At 35.6% G+C, this 24,931-nt stretch overlaps 1 protein-coding gene across 1 annotated transcript in view; it reads left to right on the plus strand.

Moving 5' to 3' along the window:
• Positions 1 to 2,072: 2,072 nt before the first annotated feature.
• The window catches only part of LOC136852111 (uncharacterized protein DDB_G0287625-like), a 58,255-nt gene continuing 35,396 nt past the window's right edge, over positions 2,073 to 24,931 (plus strand). Inside the window, exon 1 of the mRNA XM_067126562.1 lies at positions 2,073 to 2,119. Within this exon, the coding sequence (XP_066982663.1) occupies positions 2,073 to 2,119 (47 nt within the window). The remainder of the gene's footprint in view (positions 2,120 to 24,931) is intronic.

Genomic DNA, 24,931 nt, shown 5'->3' on the forward strand with positions numbered 1-24,931 from the left:
CGCCACTTTCCTGGTTCTCTTTTCCTTCCTCACATGATGTGGACTGCATTCGTTTACCTAAATGCCTCCTACAAGAGCAAACAGCTTCAACAACCTCTGGCCCATCTTTTCAAAAGCCCTGGCGACTTAATCACATTTTCTAGGTAACTCATTCTCATCCCTTCGATGTTTCTCACTCCCCATGTCTCTACCTTCTTTTCTGTCATGTGCTAATTTAAGTATCCTTCACAATTTGCAACTTTTGCCTCATCAGAATATCATTCTAGAGAGTCATCTACACGATGACTTCCGCAAAACTCTTGCTGCCTTCCTTAACTGTTTTACTCTGCAATACTTTTTCTTTGTTTTAATTTGTTCCACGATACTCAAAAATGCCTATAAATATATATCAGGTCATTATTCCACAACCCCTCAGAACATTCATCACCCCTTCTTCCTGATTTATAGAACATTCATCACCATTTCTTCCTGATTTAGAATTGCTCTCATAATCATTGCCTCCGGATGTATGAAAATATATATCAGAAGACGGAACTTTGACAACGCAATTACAATAGAAAATACATGAAATATAACAGACAGTTCCAGTCCTGAGACATTATGCTCCCAAGGGTAAAAACCGCGCCTGCGTACACCCGAACACGTGCATATACATACATATATATATATATATATATATATATATATATATATATATATATATATATATATATATATATATATATATATATGCATGTATGTATGTATACTGTATATTATATATATACATGTGTAATATAAACAAAACATGCCTATAAGAAAACAAAAACCAGTGATAACATTTCTGGTCTGGTCACCACGTCTCTCTCATCAGTTGCCCATAAAACAAGAAAGCTGTGACATATCTCGATACATAATCGCTCCTCACTCCTCACGCAGGCGGAGGCTTGACAACTGATAGGGAGAAAACAGATGAGGAGGAAAAAAATAAAACAGAAAAAATTATAGAAGACCCAGGGACGAAAACAATATCACTTAACTTGTTGAAGACAGCAAGAAAAATGGACGTTCAGAATTATCACCATACTTTTCCCAAAAGAAGACCAATTAAAATTCCGTGAAAACGGTAAGTCACTTTTCTGGTTTATCTGAGCATAAGTAGAGTGAATTTAAAACTTTATAATATATATATATATTTATATATATATATATATATATATATATATATATATATATATATATATATATATATATATATATATAATATACAGTATATATATATATACACACACACACATTCACATACACACCCACAAACATACAGTACATATGTGTGAACATAAAATGTGTGTATATATATACATATACACCCACACATACATATGTGTAAACATAAAACGTGTGTGAGTGTATGTATATATATATATATATATATATATATGATGTAGGAATGTGTGTGTACATATAAATATATACATATATGCACGTGTGTGTGTGCGTGTGATGGAAGTGAAGCATATGATTAAGTCTTCAGAAAGGAGAGTGACTGGTTTTATGCAAAAATCGGGTTCCATAGACACACCACGTTTCATCCAAATCTTTAGCACACATCCGGCTACCTTTTTTGCATGTCCTTTTACTGTACCTTTTTCCCCACTCAATTCACAATATTTCCACTCCCAATATTTACTCCAAAATGATTATAAGAATCTGTTATTTATAAGAAACTATCCTTTATATACTCTTCCTGTCCATATTCACCGCCATTCAAAATATTTTCTCCCAAATAACTACAAGAAGTTGTTATTTAAGAGAAACTATTTACATTTTCCTATTGTCCATATTCACATTTACTGATCCATCTCAATAGCTCTCATGTACTGTCATTACTCGTGCTTGCATGCACTCTTCTTCCTTTGCAAATATTCTCAAACTTTCACTAATCTCCTCATTATCTTCAGTAAATACTTTATCATCTGCAAATATCAGCCTTACCACTCTCCATTCATGACCCATCTTCTTATATCACGACTGTCCATCTAGATGATAAAGTACTGATTGAAGATAGTGAGGAGATTAGTGAAAGTTTGAGAATGTTTGCAAAGGAAGAAGAGTACATGCGAGCTGGAGTAATGGCAGTGTATGAGAGCCATTAAGATGGATCAGTAGATGTGAATAAGGACAATTGGAAAGTGTAAATAGTTTCTTTTAAATGACAGCTTTTTATAATTATTTCTGAGGAAACATTTTGAATGGCGGCAAGATGGAAAAGAGTAAGTGAGCTACAGAAAAGGAGAAGCAAAAAAGGTAGCTGGATGTGCGGTAAAGATTTGGATGAAACTTGGTGCGTCTATGGAACCTAGCGTCGGAATGTACGAAAGGATTGTTGGAAAACCTCTCTCCTCCACAGAAGTGAAATGTTGATGCTGAATTCGAGTGAAAGAAAGAAGGAGAAAACTGTACAGATGAATTGTTTACATATGATGTGTGGAATGGCAATTGAAGAGGAGTGGTATAAGATTGATGTAAGTGAAACATGGATCTTCGTTTTTCAGATGGTTCAGATATACAAGCTGATGAAAAAGTGTACAGTATAGCAAGGAAGTGTTGGAGGATGGAGAAGATCTAGAAAGGGGATACATACACGGAGATTAAGAGGCATTTAGAAGACGGGGCCTCAACATTCATCAAGCGAGTGTAAGGGGGCGGGGGGTTCGACTATCTTCTGGTGAACTTTCGAGTGGTTAGTATTACGGAAGTTTTAGGCAGAAGGGTTCACTTGAGATCTAGCAATTAAAGTGTGAATGTGGTAAAGATCGTTGTTCAATTCTCTTCGTGGGAGCCATCCTCTACATGAGGTAATGGCTTAATCTTGAAGAGATATATATATATATATATATATATATATATATATATATATATATATATATATATATATATATATATATGCGTGTGTGTGTGAGTGTGTGTAAGTCAAGTAGGGATAAACATAAAACTGAGAGACGGGAGGGAGAGAAGTGAAACCATTTGGCCGTGATTCAACCAGGAGAGCACCGTGGCGCCATCCATCATGTCTGGAAGTCGGTGGGGCAGGTAGAAGACACTTTGCACTGCGACAAATGACCAATTAACGTCACCTTTGATAGATACAATCCAATCACCTCCTATCACCTGACCTAACCTTCCCAAGACATCCATCTGATATAAGAGACCAATCAAAATGGGCCAATCAGCGCCGTAGACAGAAGACGGAGAGAAAATGTGGTTTTGTCAAGTTAGGACTAAAGGAAGCTAATATCTGCGGAAGGACTTTTTGCTCTGTGGCTATTCTTAGAAATGGATATATTCAGAGGCCTTCATTAATGACGCCGTATAACAGGTTCTTATCTAATAAGTTGATATTTTTCTTGATTAGCTAATCAGATACATCGAAAATGCTAGCGAGAGTAAGCATCAATCGGAAAAGCTGCTGAAATTAATGCAATGTACACTGATGAAGAATCCCAATTTATTTAAATAAGATACTTCGGCCGAGTAGTGAAGATATATCTGAGCTAAACCTGTTTTGGTAGCAAACACTCCCGCTGACTGACAGGCTTGAAATTATCTGGCATCAAAAATTCTGTGATCTATTATTAACCTGAACTCACAAAAGTTTGATCTATTATTAACCTGAACTCACAAAAGTTTTTAGATAGTGACCACACTTACAATTACTTCGGTAAATGTGGAAAAATTAAGGGTAAATCGGTCTTTCAAGAAGAGGTTATGTAGAAAAACAGCTTTATATGGACTGTCAGTGCTATAAATGCCCACGATTGTCACAAATTTGATTCCATGCAAATACCTTCCTAATCTATACAAAACAAGCTCGCAGAAATGTGGGAATCAAAAAGTGGTAGGTGAGGCGACTTTAGAATAGGATGATAAAATAGGGTCATAAAGGGGGAGATGAAAAGGTGACCGGTAGTAAAGTCACAGGAAAAAAAAGTCACAATTTTGGTTAGGAAAAAAGTCACATTAATTTATGGTGGCTGGTAATAAAGTCACAGGGTCAAAATTCACAATATCTCTTGGGGGTCATTATCTTTTTGACATTTACAGTCATTTGTTTATATTTATACGGAAATCTCCAACGGGCTTGTACTAAACACGCCGCAAAAGTGGATACATACCGGGCTAAAACCCTTGGGGGTCACTCTCTAGGAAAGATTATTGTGACTTTTTTCCCCTGTGACTTTTTTACCTGGATTCGATGGAACATGAACAGAGACGCCTGAGCACGTGAAGAACACAAACAGTACCAATCAAAGACTGTTTAAATGAAGTAAGATTATCTTTAAAGGAAGGTAAAAGCAGAAGACGGTAACAAGGTGGAGTTATTCAAGAAGAGAAAGTGTCAACAGGTGGATAAAATCCAGTGAAGTTGATAAGACGAGAATGGAAGAATTTTTCTGCAAGCAACAACAGAGAAATCTGCATAGATGTTTTAATAAAGGCGTAAACTGGCTAAAGGCGTTTGTTTCATAAATTTCCGGGAAAAATAGGTTGATTAAAAAAAATATATATTCCGTGTGTGCCACCTGACTATTTGATAATACAGTTTGATATTGCTTTACAATTAAATAAGATGAAAAACTAAATGGACATATTTTATACGGTTTTACACATCTGATGCCATTTCATTTATTTCCGTTATGGAGTGCCTGCTAAAAGGTTTGTTAGACTCCAATGATTTCGGTGTTATAATAGTAGGTAACTCACGGATGTAAACGGTTATAAATACCTTTATAAACAGCTGTTGGGTTTGCATACAGAAAGCCCGTCACTATTTATTCTAAATAGTCAAATAAAAGGATGAAAAATAGATGACAGAGACGTCGTCAGCCCTTACCGATGAGATCCTTCACGATAAAATGCCTTTATCCAAACACAGCGGAGGAGCATGATTCATACGAATGATGATTGTGGAAAACTTCAGTGTAGAATAGAAATCTTACTGCATACTGAGCTAAGCTGCACCGTCTTCCAGGCATTACAGTACATGAACTCATAAAGAAATCAAAGCCAAACAAACATGTACAGAGCATGTACCATGGAGGAAGTATGTTAGGGGAATATAACAGAATGAATCGTACATAAAATAAACACTGGTTATAAAACCAAACGTGTGTAGTCTCAAATGAACAAATCAGTAAGGAGAAAAAAATAGATTAAATTTTTTTTTTTATAAAAATGTAATATTAATACATTTAAAATCTAATTGTAAATATGCCCTTCGTAGCTCGAAAAGCACGTAAGGACGAAAAAACATGGAATTTAAATACAATAAAGGTAGAGAGGCAGAAAATGGACGAGGTATGTTCCACAGGAAGTAAAACTGAAATGCTTTTCACATGGACGATTTTTAGTCTCTATTTTCATGTTTTTTTTTTTTTGCCCACTGTGCATATATACAGTACATATACATATATATATTTATTTATATAATATATGTATATAATATACATACATAAACATACACATATGTGTATATGTGTGTGTGTCTATGCGCGTGTATGTTCTTTTAAGCATAAAATATTAATTTACATGAATAATTATGTACATATATATACATATGTATTTTATGTACTTGTGTTCGCACATAAAATTGCACACATACTGTGTATGTATGTATGTATATATATATATATATATATATATATATATATATATATATATATATATATATATATATATATATAATATATGTATGTATGTATATATAATATATATCTGTGTGTATTTATGTACAAACACATATACATAAAATGCAGGTATACATATGGAGTTATTGGTGTAACATAATTGTTCATATGAATGAATATCTTATGCCTAAAAGAACACACATACATAAAACATACCTTTTATAATATAAATAAATAAATATATATATATATATATATATATATATATATATATATATATATATATATATATATATTCATGTATTCATGCGTTGTCTTAGTGTCTAAATATGTGTAAGTATTTTCCATCCTTTCTCAAACCCTTCGCAATGAAAAGGCTGACTAGACAGAAGCAGTAAAACCTGCCACCAGACGCCCCGAATAGCTGAACCCGTAAACCGAACATGCACACAAGAGTGCACGTAACCAAGCAATTGAGAGCCGTTCCGAAGCTGCAGAAGCATTAAAGGGAAGGGCACTGAAGTTAAAGCACATCAACATAACCACACCTGCACCCAGAACAAACAGCAGCGCGGTTTCTCTCGCGGCTCCGCGTGACGTTTAACAAAAAAAAAGGGGAAGGGGGGGGGGAATTCTCTATCGTGTCATATATGAAATTTTTTATCGCGCTGACGGAAATTATTAACCTCCGTAAATAAAATATAAGACTGTGCACACATTGTTGAAAGAAACTGCTGACGAACTGACGTAGACTTCGCGTGTATAGAGAAGTATACGTGTGAGCACTGGCAGACACAAATGATATAGCAATGTTGACAGATTAATACATACATACATATATACATACATAAATATATAGAAGTGGTTTTGCTTTCTGTTTGTACAATGACATATATATATATATATATATATATATATATATATATATATATATATATATATATATATATATATATATATATATATATATATATAGGTGAGTGATGTGTGTGTGTACTGTATGTATGTATGTATGTATGTATGTAGGGCTGTGTGTGTGTGTGTGTATTCGCATGGCATCATTATTTATGTGTTCCGCCGTATATGTCAGTGCTACATCTCCGTGTAATGCTGAATCCACACAGGGAGCGTCGTATTGTATTCTGTGTTATTTCCACATAAAGAAGGTCGAGGAACGCAAATGACCCAAGCTTCCGCCTTTATCGGAAAACGTTCTGAAATAAAACCAAAGTTCTTTCTCATTCCCATTTTTACGCAACAAATTCATTAGATACAGTTGTATTTTTATGTATTAAAGTATACATGCATGTGTATGGACAGCTCTGAACAATCACCTATTCAAATAATTGATGTGCATGTATGTGAATCCAGCCGAGATTTTCACGCCCAAAGTTTCCATGAAAACACAAACAGACATACATGCAAGGACATTCACACACACACACACATACATACATGTAAGTAATTGCACACACATATACATGTCAGTTTTATTAAGAGCAACACCTAAGAGAGTATGAAAAGAATGAAGTGAATGGATGAACAGGCATTCAGCTGTGAATATACTCTACATCATCTCCTGTAGCCAGATTTGGATATAATTTAAGTCATTTTCAAGGGCAAGATTTGGACCTTTCAAAGAGTGTGATGCGCTTTTGTCTTTGGTTTCATCTGTGGTCCTAGGTTTTTTAACGAATATCTAAGCCAATAGAAAAAATGTATAATTATGTTTACCAGCTGACCAAACCTCTACAGAGAAAACTCATACGCGTTAAAGTCGTGATCAAAAGAATGCGTCTGCCTACTTCCATTCCTTTTCACCGCGCGGTACTTCCTTTTATCACTTTCTTCCTCTAATTTCTAAAACAAATGGCCCCCAACTTACTCAGGCCTGCAACTATTCTGCTCTATCTCACTCAAGCTGAAAGTTGTTTGCCCCGTCACAGGGTTGCACGAAAAAGCCATCTACCATAAAAATGATCTCATCTAAAATTGCACATCGCTTTCTCCTTTTACTGCAATTTTTATTAAGTGTTATCGGGTTCCATGAAATTCCCACAAGCCAGTGTATTCCGCTTGTATCCCTGCCTACAGAGGGATTTCTTGGCACGTCATTTCGTCATCCCGTTCCCCGTTTTCTTTTCTACTTTTCCAACTTTCCCTACAACTGGTTCTCAAGAAAATTCTCTTTCGCATTCTATCCTTTTCTCTTACCATAGCGTACCATCCCAGTTAATGTTCCCTTGTCAAAAGATAAGAGTGAAGCACGATCTTTGGAAATCCTGCTTTTTCCTGACTGCCTTAACTTTCCAAGGTAAAAAACACGGGATTCATCTCAGCATCGACTCTTTTTTGTCACAGTTTGAGGCTTTACTATGTCAAATACATCTCCGTTTTACAACATCGCAGAGACATCTGTATGTAAAGCTTCAATCACGGGAATAACAATATCAAATATAAACAGATTATATGGCTGCCAAGGAAGGGAAACAATAGTGTAAGATTTTTCGCCTCCGAGGCATTCCGCTTTCCTAGTGGCCACATGCTGTGTTTAAATACAATACACACACACACACACACACACACACACACATATATATATATATATATATATATATATATATATATATATATATATATATATATATATATATATATATATATGTATATATATATACACATATATATATATACATATATATATAATATATATGTATATATATATGTATGTATGTATGTATGTATGTATGTATGTATGTATGTATGTATGTATGTATGTATGTATATATATATATATATATATATATATATATATATATATATATATATATATATATATATATATATATATATATATATATATATATATATATATATATATATATATATTCAAAAGGATGTCCTTGTTATACTGCAATTTTTGTTGCTTTTAAGATGAGTTGGCTTGAAACAAAGACTGATTCAGTAAATACAAACCAAGTTACCTTGTGGATCTCATGAGCGAAATTTTGATGATACCGAACAACCTTAATATATCAAGAAGAAAATGTTTCAAAGCTAACTCTTTTCTGCATGGGAAGTCATATTAGATCTTTTATTTTATTTCATGCATTCTTAGCAAGAAATAAACCACAGTTAGAATGAAAACTGATTACCCGAAGAAAATGGACTTGTAAATATCTTATCAACAGACTGGAGATGAAGACGCTGCATCCAGACCATGCAAGGTGAATTGGACAGAATACTTCATCAGATGACAATACATTTATTATCCGCTTAAATTAAAAGAAGGTAAAAAGTCATTTGATACATTTTGCGTTAAATTTAGCTAAAATTACAATTATTTTCTTGTTCATCGGTCAAATCAGTATCCATAGCAATGGCTGTTCGACTAGTTACCTTCGATCCACTGACATAAACTTTTGCATGTGCTGTCTGTAAGAAGCCTTAAATATCCGTATAACACATTCTCCAAACTTTTTCTGATTCTGTTCTATCATACAATGCCAGTTCCTGTAAATTTTGGGGTGCCCTATAAAGCAATATTCTCTAGGCCCACAGATTAAACGAGGTCACAGACAACTGGAAGCAAACATCCTATTATCATATATATTTTCACTTTTAATAACGCACGGATATCTTACGATGCAGGAAGTTACCAAAGTGCAGATGAGTTCCAAGGAACGATCGCTCCGAGTTCAGCAAAAGGGAAATCCCTGGTACACAAAGTTGCTTTGGGGAAAGTAGTCCGCAGGGAATTAAAAACAAGGAGTCAAAATGGAGATTACAGGCTATAAAACCCCTGAAACTTGGTCATAAAATTGATACACCACCATTAAGAAAAAAGAAATACATCAACACAGCTGGATGAAATAAAACTAAAAGGCAAATGGATCATGACGGAAACTAATCCTTTCAAATAGCTAATCAGGTTTGTGTCCCGGAAAGTTTGATATTCTCAAAATTTTCTCAAAAATAACTTTACATTAATCTTTTTCATTTGTATGAAAATGTACTAATGTAAAGAAAAATTGGCGTCATAACCAATCATGAAAGTAGAGAAAATTGCCAATCGGGCATAATATGGTGCAAAAAAAGGAAAGAAAATACTTTTAATGTCAATATCCAACTGAAAATGTAGTCCACCACTGGCATTTTGATTTGCCTAACAATTGGACTCATGAAATTTTTCTTATTTCTCTAACAGTTTCTATATTTACCATATTACCTGTCTCTGTCTTTTTTCTCACTGCTTACTCTACTTGTTTAACCAGTTATCTGAAAACTCTGAGTCCAAAATATTCAGAATAGTACGAATGTCTTCTATAATACATTTGTAATTACAAATAAAAATATCCTGGGAATTTTAAAGAAAATAAAAAGGCCTTAAATGATTGGAACTTTCCTTTACCAGCTCCCTGTTGAAGAACGGAAAATTTGGAGTAACTCTGCAAAACCAAATACGAGAATGTATATACATACGCATACATATATATATATATATATATATATATATATATATATATATATATATATATATATATATATACGATATATATATATATACATACATACTATTCTCCCGTCTGTTTTTTCAAGACTGCTCCAAATTTTCCTTTCCCCAACATGGATGTTCAGACAAAGCCATTACTTGACAACTTATCCTGGTGGTAAAAATAACAAACACATAATGTTCCATGGATTAAAACGCTGCAATAAAAGGATCAGCAAGGCGCCGAAGGACGCCAATATCATATGTCCATTCAAGCAAGGGCGGGGAAGCGCAGTAAAAACAAAATTAACAGAACACGATAATAAAAGAGAAAAAGCTCTCACAAGAGAGCAAATAAAAATGACGAACAAACGTTAAGAAAAAGCAAAAAGTATTTGAAAAATATATGAACGAATAACTCGGGGGAATAACGTAAACAACTCAACGAATTGTCAGAAGCATAAAGACAATAGAAATAAAGAGAGGGAGTATTAAGAGTCGTGAATCGTCCCTAACGCTTCCAAGGGCTGCGACCGGACATTAACACACTCCAATCTTCTATTTATTGCCGTAAGGAATTAAGGGAAGATCGGATGCCCCTCTCCGATGATTCCCTTCGGGGGCTGTAATAGATTCTCAAATTGCGTTTTCTGATGGGGCAATTAAGAGTCAAATAAAGGTTGTTATTGGCGAAAAACGGCGCCTTCACAGCCACTCGCTCCGATTCAAAGGCTCCTCCTAACCTCTCTGCTCTAATGGAGGAGGAGGAGGAGGAGGAGGAGGAGGAGGAGGAGGAGGAGGAGGAGGAGGAGGAGGGGTAAAAAATAGGAAGGGAGGGAGTTGAGGAGGGAGGGAGGGTGGTTTAAGGACGGGGTGGGTAGACAGAGATGAGAAGACGTCTCCTTGGAGCTTTATTTACTGCCACTGCTAAAGATGCCATATTACGTGGGTAGCACTTGGCTGCACATAAAAAATGGATATTTATGACGTCTTTGTTAAAGATTCATCTCGCTCTCTTTGGAGAGAGTACGTGTATGCGTGGTTATACATTACATACACAAATTGTCCACATGTTTCTGTATGGGTATGTGCGTGTCTATATATATATATATAATATATATATATATATATATACATATATATATATACTGTATATATATACATATATATATGTATATATGCTGCATATATACACATCTATACAAACATGTGCACAATTTATGTATGTAATGTATGACCACACACACCCACACACACACACACACACACACACACACATATATATATATATATATATATATATATATATATATATATATATATATATATATATACATATATATATATATATATATATATATATATATATATATATATATATATCATACAACTTTCTTTTTTTAACGCAAACTTTTCAAAGACACATCATTTACTGGATGCCTGCGTGTATGTACGCATGACAGTTGAGCTTTCCTACATAACCCAGCAATAATACGGTTGCATGAACACAACACATAGCAGAAGTGACATTACCTAACAAATCTAACATAACATCATGGATGCAATGTATCCCACAGTAAAAATTACCATCACTTCAATCTATTTGGAAAACTCTACAGAAAGAGTGTCACTCGAGATAACAAACAATTTCTTTTTCAGGTCCAAACGGTCCCTGAATTGCCGTCCCGTCGGCTTGCTCATAAAAATACGCAATATCTGACTATCTGTTTCACCGTTGCATCATAAAGTGAGACAATTACATACTCACGTTACGGAGCTGGCCACCGAAACCCAGTTCAACGTACCTAGAAGAGAAAATGAAATTCTTTATAACCATTACAGTACCTTAAACATCACGCGCCAAACATTTATTTGGGAGACCCAAACATAACCAAATGAAATTCTATGCCACAGTTTGTAGATATTTGATTGCAAAAGTTGGAGAGAAAATAAAATAAAATAAAAAACTACAACAGTACCGGTATACATACATCACCACATTCGCAGCAGACACAAACTCAGTATGAATGGCATGTACACCTTTAACCGTAATTGAAGACGCACAACATCACACTCACACACACACGCCACGCACACACACACACACACACACACACACACACACACACATATATATATATATATATATATATATATATATATATATATATATATATATATATATAAATATTCAAACGCACGTGCACACGCTCTCACACACACACACACACATGCTCACACACATACATACATGTGTGTATGTGTGTGCTTGAACATATATATATTATATATAATTATATATATATATATAATGGCGTGTGAGTAGCATAAACGGCATGAAACCAGAGCTAGCGACGCTATTGTTAATCCAAGAAAAAAGTTCTACTGAAAACATCAACATAATTTCTCAGCCAAGAGCACATTACGCTTTTTGCATACATGTAGGTCGACTTTCACATAACTGTGACTGTCTCCACTGTTGAGCAATATAGATATGTGATCATATTTATGGAAGAAATGTAACAGCATCTGCCATAATTTTGATTTCAAAATGTCATGGGTATACAATGAGAACGTTTGCAATATCTATTGTTTTTTTTTTCATGGAGGACATTACGTGTGCATAATGTACATTTAATACAAAACCACGCCCATGTGTGAAGGTGTCGATATCAGAAACCCCACACACAAAAACTATCAAATGTGCTTATTCATTTGTGAAGACTTCTCTGCTTCCTCGCAAATACTAAGCTTCGTCCAATCTCGCAAGGGAAATCTCGGAAAAAAATAATCTGCGATAATTAGCATAATTTATTCTCTACATGAGCAGATCAAATCTATCTCCATTAGCGAAACTTGTAACTCATTTTCAAATATTAAATTTAATTAAAACTGGCCTCTGTTTTTTCTAAGGATAAAAATATACACCAAACAAAATTCTGTCGAACGAAGATATTTCTTTGAAGCAAAGTTTAAATCTCCGTCTTTAGAGAAGTTTCTCAGCCCCTGGAGTACATGATGGCTCCTTACACTACAATACTCGATTATTTAATATAGTTGCGCATGTTCATTGGGTACGTAACACGCTCTCTCTCTCTTTGTATCTGAAAGATAAAAGAAGGTTGTGTATGTTTCATGGTACACAGGAACTCCATTTCTCTTTGAAAATATTTAATAAAGTGTGGAAACTCATTTCACATTATTTTATCTCTCTCTCTCTCTAGATACTCCATAGTCATGCATACTTCTCTGAACCTTTATCTTACATTAATTATTACGATCCACACTCGCCTCTCGGCCAACTTCTCGCCACGACCAAACAACCAACCAACTGTCTTGTCTTGTCCCCATCATGCCTTGTCGCACTAAATTAACCAAAGGGTACCTAATCCACGCGCCGTGGGTCACGCCATACCCAGCCTTCGGTGCCCTGGCCTTACGGCGCGGTCTGCCGTGACGGCGACTTTACGCTGGGCAGGTCGTTGGGAGGATGTAAATATCTGGGCGGTGTGAGTTTCGCGGGTTGACTGCTGCGCAGGGTATCATACCCTGCTTCTTGACCAACACGGGTTTTGTGCCGGTCTGTCCGTCTGTCTGTCTTGTCTTTCTGTCCGTCCAGCGTTATGCGCGTCCCTGACAGGTACCTTCCTCCTTGTCGAAGACCATTACTATAATGTCTTTTACATTTTAATCTCTCTCTTACCTTCACACCTGTCTGGAACAGTTTATACTGACGAAGATGTTTTCTTCCAATCTTTTCGTTCCCTTTACAATTCTGTATCTCCCTTTACTTCCTCTTACGTCTTCCTAATGGACACCTTAATATTCTCTGGAAGCTTGAATTCCAAGGCAATGGCCCCTTTGGTGGGCTTGTTCCAAATGAATAGGGTTCGCCCTTGGAATAATAATATTACTGTATTATTTTCTGGAAATATTCTAGCTGCACCATTTTTACTTTTCTGTAAAATAAAACTATTGTGCCGGCTTTGTCTGTCCGTCCACGCTTTATTCTGTCTGCAATTTTTTCTGTCGGCACTTTTTCTGTCCGCCCTCAGGTCTTAAAAACTACTGAGGCTAGAGGGCTGCAAATTGGTATGTTGATCATCCACCCTCCAATCATCAAACATACCAAACTGCAGCCTTCTAGCCTCCTCAGTAGTTTTTATTTTATTTAAGGTCAAAGCTAGCAACAATCGTGCTTCTGGTAACAATGTAGGATAGTCCACCACCGCCCCGTGGTTAAAGTTTCATGGCCCGCGGCTCATACAGCATTATACCTAGACCACCGAAAGATAGGTATATTTTCGGTGGCCTTGATTATACGCTGTAGCTGCTATACAGAAAAATCTATTGCATCGAAGAAACTTCGGCGCTATATTCTCATCTATTACTCTGAAGAAGCAAACGCACGATACGTTTCTTCACCACTGATACCTAAGACAAGCCTCTCTTTCTTCAATTTGACTGAGTCGGTTGCTAAAGTACAAATGAAAACCATTTTAATAGCCAAACATTAAGGTAAGATTTTTAAAGCTAAAAATCTAATCAATAATCCACTAGATGTCTTCACGTTCCTATATAATGGCTTCTAAGACGCGACTGCGACCCAGAATTTTCATATCAGTTAAACAGACCTTGTCAAGATGTACCCACATGCTACGAGCTCTTGAAAGATGCTTTCAGGAATAGGTCTGATTCACTGCATTCCAAGCAACGATAACCTTACGGCATCCAATTTCGATTACATGAATTTTTAACCAAACTCTATCACTTGTTTAGTTTTCTGTAAAAGAAAACTGTTGTGCCGGCTTTGTCTGTCTTCGCCCTGAGATCTTAAAAACTACTGAGGCTAGAGGGCTGCAAATTGGTATGTTGATCATCCACCATCCAATCATCAAACATACCAAATTTCAGCCCTCTAGCCTCCTCAGTAGTTTTTATTTTATTTAAGGTTAAAGTCAACCATAAACGTGCATCTGGCAACGATATCGGACAGGCCACCACCGCCTCGTGGTTAAAGCTTCATAGGCCGCGGTTCGTACAGCATTATACCGAGACCACCGAAAGATATATCTAATTTCGGTGGCCTTGATTACACGATGTGCAGAAAACTCGACTACGCCGAAGAAACGTCGGAGCATTTTTTACTTGTTATTCTCACACACAAACTCAAGAAAATTAAACTTGTCTGCTATAAATGAGTAATGACACTTGCCCGTTTAAATGCTTCCACCATACCATGTACGCTATATTTCTGACTAAACCACCTTGAACAACAGCGGCCCTCTTGCAGGAGCTGCGAAATCAACACGAGATTAATAAGTGGCACGTAGACACTTCAATAACATGACTCGGCTAAACCGATGTTTAGTAAACACTTCAGCTGACGCGATTCTGGGACCGCTAACCGCTGGAGAAAAACTAACACGAGGGTGCCTAATGAGAGCCGAGAGATGAGTGACAAATATCCCCCAAAAGAAAAGTTCCTTTCTCGGTTCATAAAAATAATCCGATTTAGAGATTACTACTGCTTCATTCGACGAAACATTTTTCCTAATGAATTCTTTTGTGAATCTCAAGAAGCTACATGCTTCCTTAAATTCATCTTCCTTTCATTCAACAATGAGATTAATTTCTCAAGGAGCTAAGTCTGGCGGCTTCACCTCTCTCTGAATAAATTTGTAATTGAATCATTCCCGTTTGACAGCCTCAACGTCAATAAGCCTTCTACTGCTCATCTCAAAAACAGAGAAGAATCGACAGGCTACCATTTACCTAACGGACATACTCGTACATCTCATTAATCATGATGTCAAGTTTTACCCTCCAAAGCAAGACAATAATTAAAGCACCGCATTAGTACCCAAAGCTGCTCGTTTTCCATACTAGTTTTGGGTTATTTAAAATTATGAGCACCGTCGTTTTGGAAATGCAGTAAAAAGAAAAAAAAAAGGCGTTGTAAGCTTTAAAGCGAGATATCCTCTCTCAGGTATTTCTAGAGTTTAAGCAAATTCAAACTAAACAAGAAAAGGAATACTCACAATATACATGTATATACATATGCATGTACGTATGTATACATACATATATTATATACAGATATATATATATATATATTATACATTACCGGATATACAGTATACATAATACATATATATTCATTATAATAAATACACTATATATATATATATATATATATATATATATATATATATATATATATATATATATATATATATATATGTATAATTCAGTGACGTGATCGGTATCAATCACACCTACAAAGTCAAAGGTCCTAGGTTCGAATCCAAGGAGAATATTAGCGGAAGGAAATCCTCAGTTAAAACTCCACTGCGCATCGGTCAACATAAGCCATGGGTGACATGCCTGAATGGTGGACAACTGTGCGTTGGCGAACCAGGATTTCACAAGAAACGAAAATAACAACTTCTTCCCATATTACTAACCCTTCAGATGCCATGCCATTATAACGAGAAGGCGCATGGGGAGAAAATGGAAATATGAGCAAATATTTATAAGCAGTCCGGAAGGTAATATCTATCTATCTATCTGTCTATATCTCTAAATCCCTCAGTCTATATATATAAATACATACATACAGTACACACACACACACACACACACACACACACACACACACACACACACGCACACACACATATATATATATATATATATATATATATATATATATATATATATATATATATATATATAGTATATATATATATATATATATATATATATATATATATATATATATACACATACATTCACACATACAAACATATATATATATATATATATATATATATATATATATATATATATATATATATTTATAATAACTTTATATATATATATATATATATATATATATATATATATATATATATATATATATATATAAAGTATGGAGGAACTGGCCACCCTTGTATCTATAAAGATCAAATTGACTGTCCCTACCCTCAATCACCAATCAGCATCAGCCCAATTGTTCATTGAATAGTTTGCTCTTGTTTTTAGCCTCTGTGTTTATGCTCACTCGTCCCCCCCCCCCTCTCTTTCTCCCCCTCCTGTCCTGCATTTCTTGTTAGTCTGCTTTACGCTACCATAGTGGGTAGGTGCATTGTGCTTCCTGCCTCTGATTTTGGTTTTTCCCCTTTGTTCTGTTTTTTTTAACTGCTAATATGGTGTAAATAAGTATGTGATGTGTACATATATTATCTTTTATACGCAAATGCTGCTTATTTTGATCGCTATTTCAGCCTGGAAAATGTATCAAGCCTTACGAAACGTCGGCGCCTTAATAAATGGATAGAAAACAGAATGCCTTTCCATAGCTCCATTATGTATGTATGTATGTATGTATGTATATACAGTATATATACAGTATTTATATATGTATATATAACACATATATACATATATATATATATATATATATATATATATATATATATATATATATATATATATATATATATATATATATATATATATAGGGCTAGTATTTCAACGTTTATGACAGTCGCTTCACGGCTCGAGGAATCATATTTAAATGTGGATGAAGACACGGAGCGAATTTTGGGGACGTTTTCTTCAAAACCACTGTGCTACCTGTTGACCTTTTGTTAGTCTTCAGTGGTCAAATCTAGGGTGAGATAGGAAGAGGCTACAAGGACAATACCAAAATACTCGCTGAGATTCTGACAGGCAACTCCTAGAGCCACGTCTGTGAAGGGAAAGGAAGATACACACGCATATTTATACATATAACTATACACATATATATATATATATATATATATATATATATATATATAATATATATATATATATATATATACTGTATATATATATACATATAATTTATATTCAATATATGTCTATACACATATATAGGAATCTGTCACTTGTACACGAATGATTTTTCAGTGTTCACGAATATAATGGGCAAAACAGCATCTAATATCGAATGTACTATTCCTTGAGGACAGCTTACACCCAAAGGAAATTATAATTCATAAGTGCTTCTGCGCCGGACAGGATTCGATTAGCTGCCCTGTTTAGAAACAACGACTGTCAGTGACTTTGGCAACCAGCTCTATATTATGTATGTATGTATGTATGTATGTATGTATGTATGTATGTATGTATGTATGTATGTATGTATGTATGTATGTATAAATATCTGCTGTTGGCCCATCGTTCGATTCCCCGACCGGCCAATGAAGAATTAGAAAAATTTATTTATGGTGATAGAAATTCATTTCTCGTCATCATGTGGTTCGGATTCCACAATAAGCTGTAGGTCCTGTTGCTAGGTAACCAATTGGTTCTTAGCCACGTAAAATAAGTCTAATCCTTCGGGTCAGACCTAGGAGAGCTGTTAATCAGCTCAGTGGTCTGGTTAAACTAAGGTATACTTAACTTTGGAAACAATGAGGTACTTGAGATCGTGGTTATGTGTTAAATTCCAACTGTCAGCGCTTACTGAAGACAGTGAATGAAAAATTGCTTTACCTCGTTCCAGACACTAATTTACTGCATTTTATGACAACAACTTATACAAAAATATGTATTCATAATCATACACATGCATATGCATACATATGACCATCCACATAAAATCTACGATACTTCGGGCTAATTCCTCTCCTTTGTACATACCATAATCTGACAGAATCATATCATCTTACGTTCATAAATAGTATTTTGTAAAGAAAAATACATAAATATTATCATTTTTATTAACAAATCAATCTGTGCCCCACATTTTTCTTGGCATTTCTATTGTAGTCTCTTTCCAAAACATTGGTTCACACCCATTAAAACACACATGGTTAGCTCGCTAAAATATAGCTGTTTCGGCCTACGCCAAACAGAATTAGCAGTGGAGAGATTGACCTTCACAAACAAATATAAATTTAGCCTTTCAAAAAACCCCGATTCGGTCTTTAATCCAAAGTTAGGAATGTTAGGGACTTCAGGCCACGCATTTCTCTATAAATAACAACGCATGTAACAGCCTTCGTATTTAAAAAATTCTTCTTTTCATTTTCTCTCTGAGAGAGAGAGAGAGAGAGAGAGAGAGAGAGTAAATAACCAAAACTTGGCCTGACGCAACTGAAGTCCAAGTCATCCTCACCAAGGAACGCATCAGGTTCTGCTCCATACCCAAATCGTCGACATGAATCCAAGCTAAGCTGTAACTACAACGACCAATTACGACAATTTTGCAATGGCTTTAAGTGGTAGAGATGGATGCCCAGAAGTAGCAAGCACGGAATCATCAGCCGACGGGACCTATCTAAGGACAGTCTGATGAAACCTTAATTCATGAAAATTCTAGGGGGAACTATAAGATGCGCCACTTCGTCTATTCACTACCCCTAATCAGAGCATGGGCTAACAATTTTAAATGGCTCGATTTAACAGTATCCTGTAATAAGATCTCTTCACTTTTTATGATTTAATTTCACTGACAATCAAGCAAAACCATCGTTGTTTAGAAAACCTTTAATAGGAGACCCATGATTTACGAACGGGAAATACAATTACCGGAGAGAGAGAGAGAGAGAGAGAGAGAGAGAGAGGCAAACATAGCCTGTTGCCGTTTAGATCATTCATATCATCAGACGCCCGGGGTTCTGTTTCACAGCCAATTCGCCGGAATCACTCCCAGCAATCTTATGCCTACAACAATCAATTGCCTCCACTTTGCAGATGCTGCAAATGGATGGGCTGAATGGCATGGCGTAGTAAGCACTCATTCCCCGCCGGAATCCAATCCAGGAACCGCCTGATGAAATCTTACATCACCTGAGATTCCAGGGGCCATAACAAAATGCATCAGTTTGTGTCTCCGCTACCCGTAATCAGGCCCTGGGTTAATGATTTCAAATGGCACGATTTAATCAGTCTCCAGCGCTTAGATCTTATCATATAATACTTTAATTTCACTGCCAATTAACTGAAAACAACAGGTAAACTCGCATCCTTAACCTCTGCGTCGTTAGGAGAACCTGTCATCAGTGGGCACCCATATTTTACAGTCGGAGGAATAAATCTGGAAGAAAAAAGAATGAGCAGGGAAGACAGAAAAGGGGGGTTAGATTTCAGATTCAAGAGAGAGAGAGAGAGAGAGAGAGAGAGAGAGAGAGAGAGCATATGGATAAGGAACAAAAATAGAGAAAAAAAGCAAACTTTATAGAGTCAATTTATTCGAGATTAAGCCACGCGAAAGAATGAAATTCTAATTTTCAAGAGAAAAATGAGGCTAAACATCTTATCCTCGGTGTTAGCAATTGCTGTTTTCCTCTATCAAAGTATGGTCAAACGGGTCAGCCGTAAGCTTCATACTATTTAGGTTACCAACAGTCGCACCTTAATGGGGCTTCGAGGGAACAGTTTGCGCTCACCTTACCCTGGGAGGCAAAAGTTGCAAGGTTGCGTGTGCAAGGCTCAACCAGAATGTAACCTAATTAAACATCGCAGGCATAGCGCAACCCGTGATAATATGCATAGTCGCCTACACAGAATTAAAAAAAATGTAGTTGATTTATGAAACTTCTGGAGAGTATGACATCTGACACTGTACTGAGATATCGATACAGCACTACACTAAAGAATTACTTCTCTATAAAACAAATGTAGTGGAATTACCCATTTACTAGGTTACCAGAAAGCCCATATATGTGCTAACTTACTCATCACCTGAACAAAGCACTCACTGGTATTTTTATCTTGTGCGACAATTCTCCTAAAGTAATTTATGAAATACATATAAAACAAAATATTCAACATCAAATTTAATTAGGAATGCATACGTAAAGTTTTGGAAATAAAAAAAAAAAAGCATAACAATGATATCCGGAATGCTTTGAGAAATCATTTGCTATTAATTTCATTTATAAGAATACCCAGTAAAGAGCATACCTCTGCCAAGGCCACTCAAATGTGTATCCTGCTATGAGGTATGTAAACAGGAGAAAACCCTAACTTTCACGAGTGTCAACAGGATACCTCAAAAACAGAATCTCATGAAACTTGCCAGATGCAATCATTAGATCACCTACGTGAGACAGTTCATTTTTTAGGAGAAGGTGGATCAGAGTTGTGAAGGTTTCCAAAGTAACAAATCGTCAGCTCTGACAGAATCTCTCCCAAAAACAAAAACTCTCCGACAACACGCCCGTATGAAAACTTAACCTTATTGCAATTGGAGGAGGCAACTATAACTAATCTCATTTTCTGTTTCTCCCTCTGTCTACTTATTTTATTTATTTTGTATGTTTTATATTCATTTTCCAAATTCACATGTAAGATGCTGAATCGTGAAGGAACTCCTCCACACACGACACCATCCAGCTCCATCTTAAACATACTCTCTGGCTTCCTGGATAATGGGTCCTTCACAATGCTTCCTTCATTCCATCTACCCATACCTTTCAAGGACTTCTTCTCCTCCTTCCTGCCAACATTTTCAAAGCATTTACTCTTTTCAGTAACCTACCATCCTCCATTCTTTCTAAAAACCAAGCCGTTTTACCATTCCTACATGTCTCCATTATTCTCATTCTTTCCATTCTTCTTATATACAATAAATATAACGTGAACAATTCATCTCCACAGCTTCAACCGTCTTTCTTTCATTCGTATTCAACATCCTCACTTCACTTCCATACAAGAGAAGTGGTTCAATAACCCCCTTCGTATATTCCAACCTCGGCTTACATAGAAACTCCAAGTTTCCTGCAAATCGTACTCACACATCTCCTCTAATTCTGCCACTAAAAACATTTACTCTCAAAACACACACACACACATATATATACTGTATATGTATGTATGTATGTGTGTATATATATATATATATATATATATATCACTGCCATACAAAATGTGTGTCCTTAGGAGAGACCGTCTCAGAGACTGAGTCGTCTTTGCCCGAGCTGCGAGGTTATGGCCTATCATGTGACCGTGTGCACTCAAGCCTGCAAGGAGCATGTCATAAATAATAGGATAATTAATATCCGGGTATGACAGCATGATTATATTTTTATCAATAGTTATAACTCGTATATAAAAGAACTACATCAAATGAATGCTATTCGACTCATTTTGAATTATATACATTAAACATATGCACCGATCCATAAACTGGTTAGGCATACACGAAGGTAGGTAGATACGTAACCATGTATAACTACTCATATGTATGTCTGGACAAAAATATGCATTTGAGCAAAACACCAGAAACAAAACCCAGACGACAGGGGGTCAAGTCGTCTCCTCCCAAGCAAGTGCACAAGAGAGGAGAGATCACACCTAGGTTAAATGCAGGTGGGCATGACGAACTTTCAGGTTAATTTCCAAAAGTATCTGTGAGAGGAAAATCTATGATCAAGAAAGGCAGGCCGGGTCACACGCGTTAGAGAGAGAGAGAGAGAGAGAGAGAGAGAGAGAGAGAGAGAGATGGATGGGGGCTCGTTCAATACCAAAACAGCTTCCTTTCGAAGACGGGAGGTGACTAGATATTCACAAATGTTAAGTTTTGATGCCAAAATTGGAATACAGACAGATTAATGTTAAAGTTTATAATCATACTGATCTTCGTCATATAAAAAAATAAAACGATGAAACTGGTATCGAATTTTCTGGAAAAGTTCCCGCTTTCAGAAAAAAAATGGAAACTACGTAGAACGAAATCTGGGCGTAAGAAGTTTATTTACGGTAACAAAATAATTCTTCAAAACAGTCTAATTTTCAGAAAAATAAGTTTAAACGCAGAAGAGTCAATGAAAATTCCCCAGCAACAATTGATGTGATATACGGTAACTTATTCAGTACCCTCATTATGAATTTATTCAACATGATCCATTTGCTGTAATCTTCCACAGTAACAATCAGTTCATTAGCCTAGAAGAAATCCTTCGCGTAAACAACCATAAACAAAAACACAACAGAAATTCATATTTCTCTACAAAACTGTTAACTAAAGTAAAGAAAAAAGGTTCACTGAGTCAACAGCAGCTGATTAGCTGTAAAACAAGCAAACTGAAGCATATAAAACTGATACAAAATATTTGCAGAAAACATGGAAAAGAAATTCATTAATCCTAGACATACAAGACACTTCAACGCAAAAAAACACTCCCATTTAATTACAGTAAAAGACTCCCACCACTGGAGAATGTACAAAGGAAGTGAAACTAATAGACGATGTCTACGGCAATTCTGGTACCATTATTTTCTCGTTACAAGGCAATGGTTGTAAGAGAACATAATTATGCTCCAACATCACCTCGGAGTTGCTCCTCCTCCTGCTCCACTTAACGGGGGAATCTCTTCCTGATAATCATTACTTCTTTATCTGAATGACCCATTTTTTGCCTCTTCCTCAGGACTTGAATTTTAAACAACATCGAGTTACATTTAGTTTTATTATTATTATTATTATTATTATTATTATTATTATTATTATTATTATTATTATTAGTAGTAGTAGTAGTAGTAGTAGCACAGCAACCCGACAATCACAGACAGAAAATCCTAAATGCCTCAAAATCCCAAATCTCCAGATGATGTGAGGACCTTACAAGGAACAAAAAGAGAGACATGTTGAAGGAACCTAAACACGACGTGTCACGCAACCTAAACAAAGAATCTGACGTCCAAAAATAAGTAACCAAAACAGACCTAAGGAAAACCAAATACAGATATAAAAACAGAGAAACAAAGACACTAAATGAGAAAAAGGAAGGAAGTTTTGAAAATGAACGTAAAATGGATGTGTGGTTCACAAGTCATACTCATACATACATATACAAATACATACATACATAAAATTACTGTAGGTGTTCATATTATGTATATACATATATGAATGTATGTGTGTATATATATGTATATATATATATATATATATATATGTGTGTGTGTGTGTGTGTGTGTGTAATGGAAAGTTTTATTGTGGAGAGTATGAGCATATTATTCAATATCACCATTCTGTATATAAATATAATATATATACATATATATATATATATACATACATACATACATATTATTACATATATATATATATATATATATATATATATATGCAATGTTTTATGTTTATCTACCTTAGTCTAAACAGAAACGTAATCTCTCCTTAGAGGACTCACACTGATCAAAAATGCACTCCGCACGTACTATAATTAAGGAAATGAGTGATGTTGTCTAAGACATAAACAATAAAGAAAGCAAACAAGATACTTGTGAAGCCATCGCTATTTCTGATCATATAATCCTTGACACCATAAGGTCCAGACACGCATACCTTGGGGCATAAATACCCTATGCCTCTCTCCCAAGGAAACAAGCACCACTCGCTCTCTCAAGTGTTTACTTTTGAAAGGAGTGAGTCACTTGCCCCAGGCATTTTTCTTACCCTCATATTTGCCCGAGTTAATTACTTGCCGAACTGGTACGAATCACTTACAGCTCCAGACGACGGGTTACGCATTCATCAATAATGGACTCCAGAGTGACTCGCTACGAAAGAGGTCAGAATATGTATCCAACGTTTCAAAACTATTTCTTTATCAAACGGAGAAATGACATAATACAGATAAGGAAAAAAAAAACATACATTTACTTTGGATACTGACACATAAAATAACAAAGAAAGTTATATTATTATTATTCAGAAGACGAACCCTATTCATACGGAACAAGCCCACAGGGACCGTTAGCTTGAAAT

This window comes from Macrobrachium rosenbergii, chromosome 25 (genome assembly GCF_040412425.1).
Source record: "Macrobrachium rosenbergii isolate ZJJX-2024 chromosome 25, ASM4041242v1, whole genome shotgun sequence".
In the NCBI taxonomy this organism is placed as follows: domain Eukaryota; kingdom Metazoa; phylum Arthropoda; class Malacostraca; order Decapoda; family Palaemonidae; genus Macrobrachium; species Macrobrachium rosenbergii.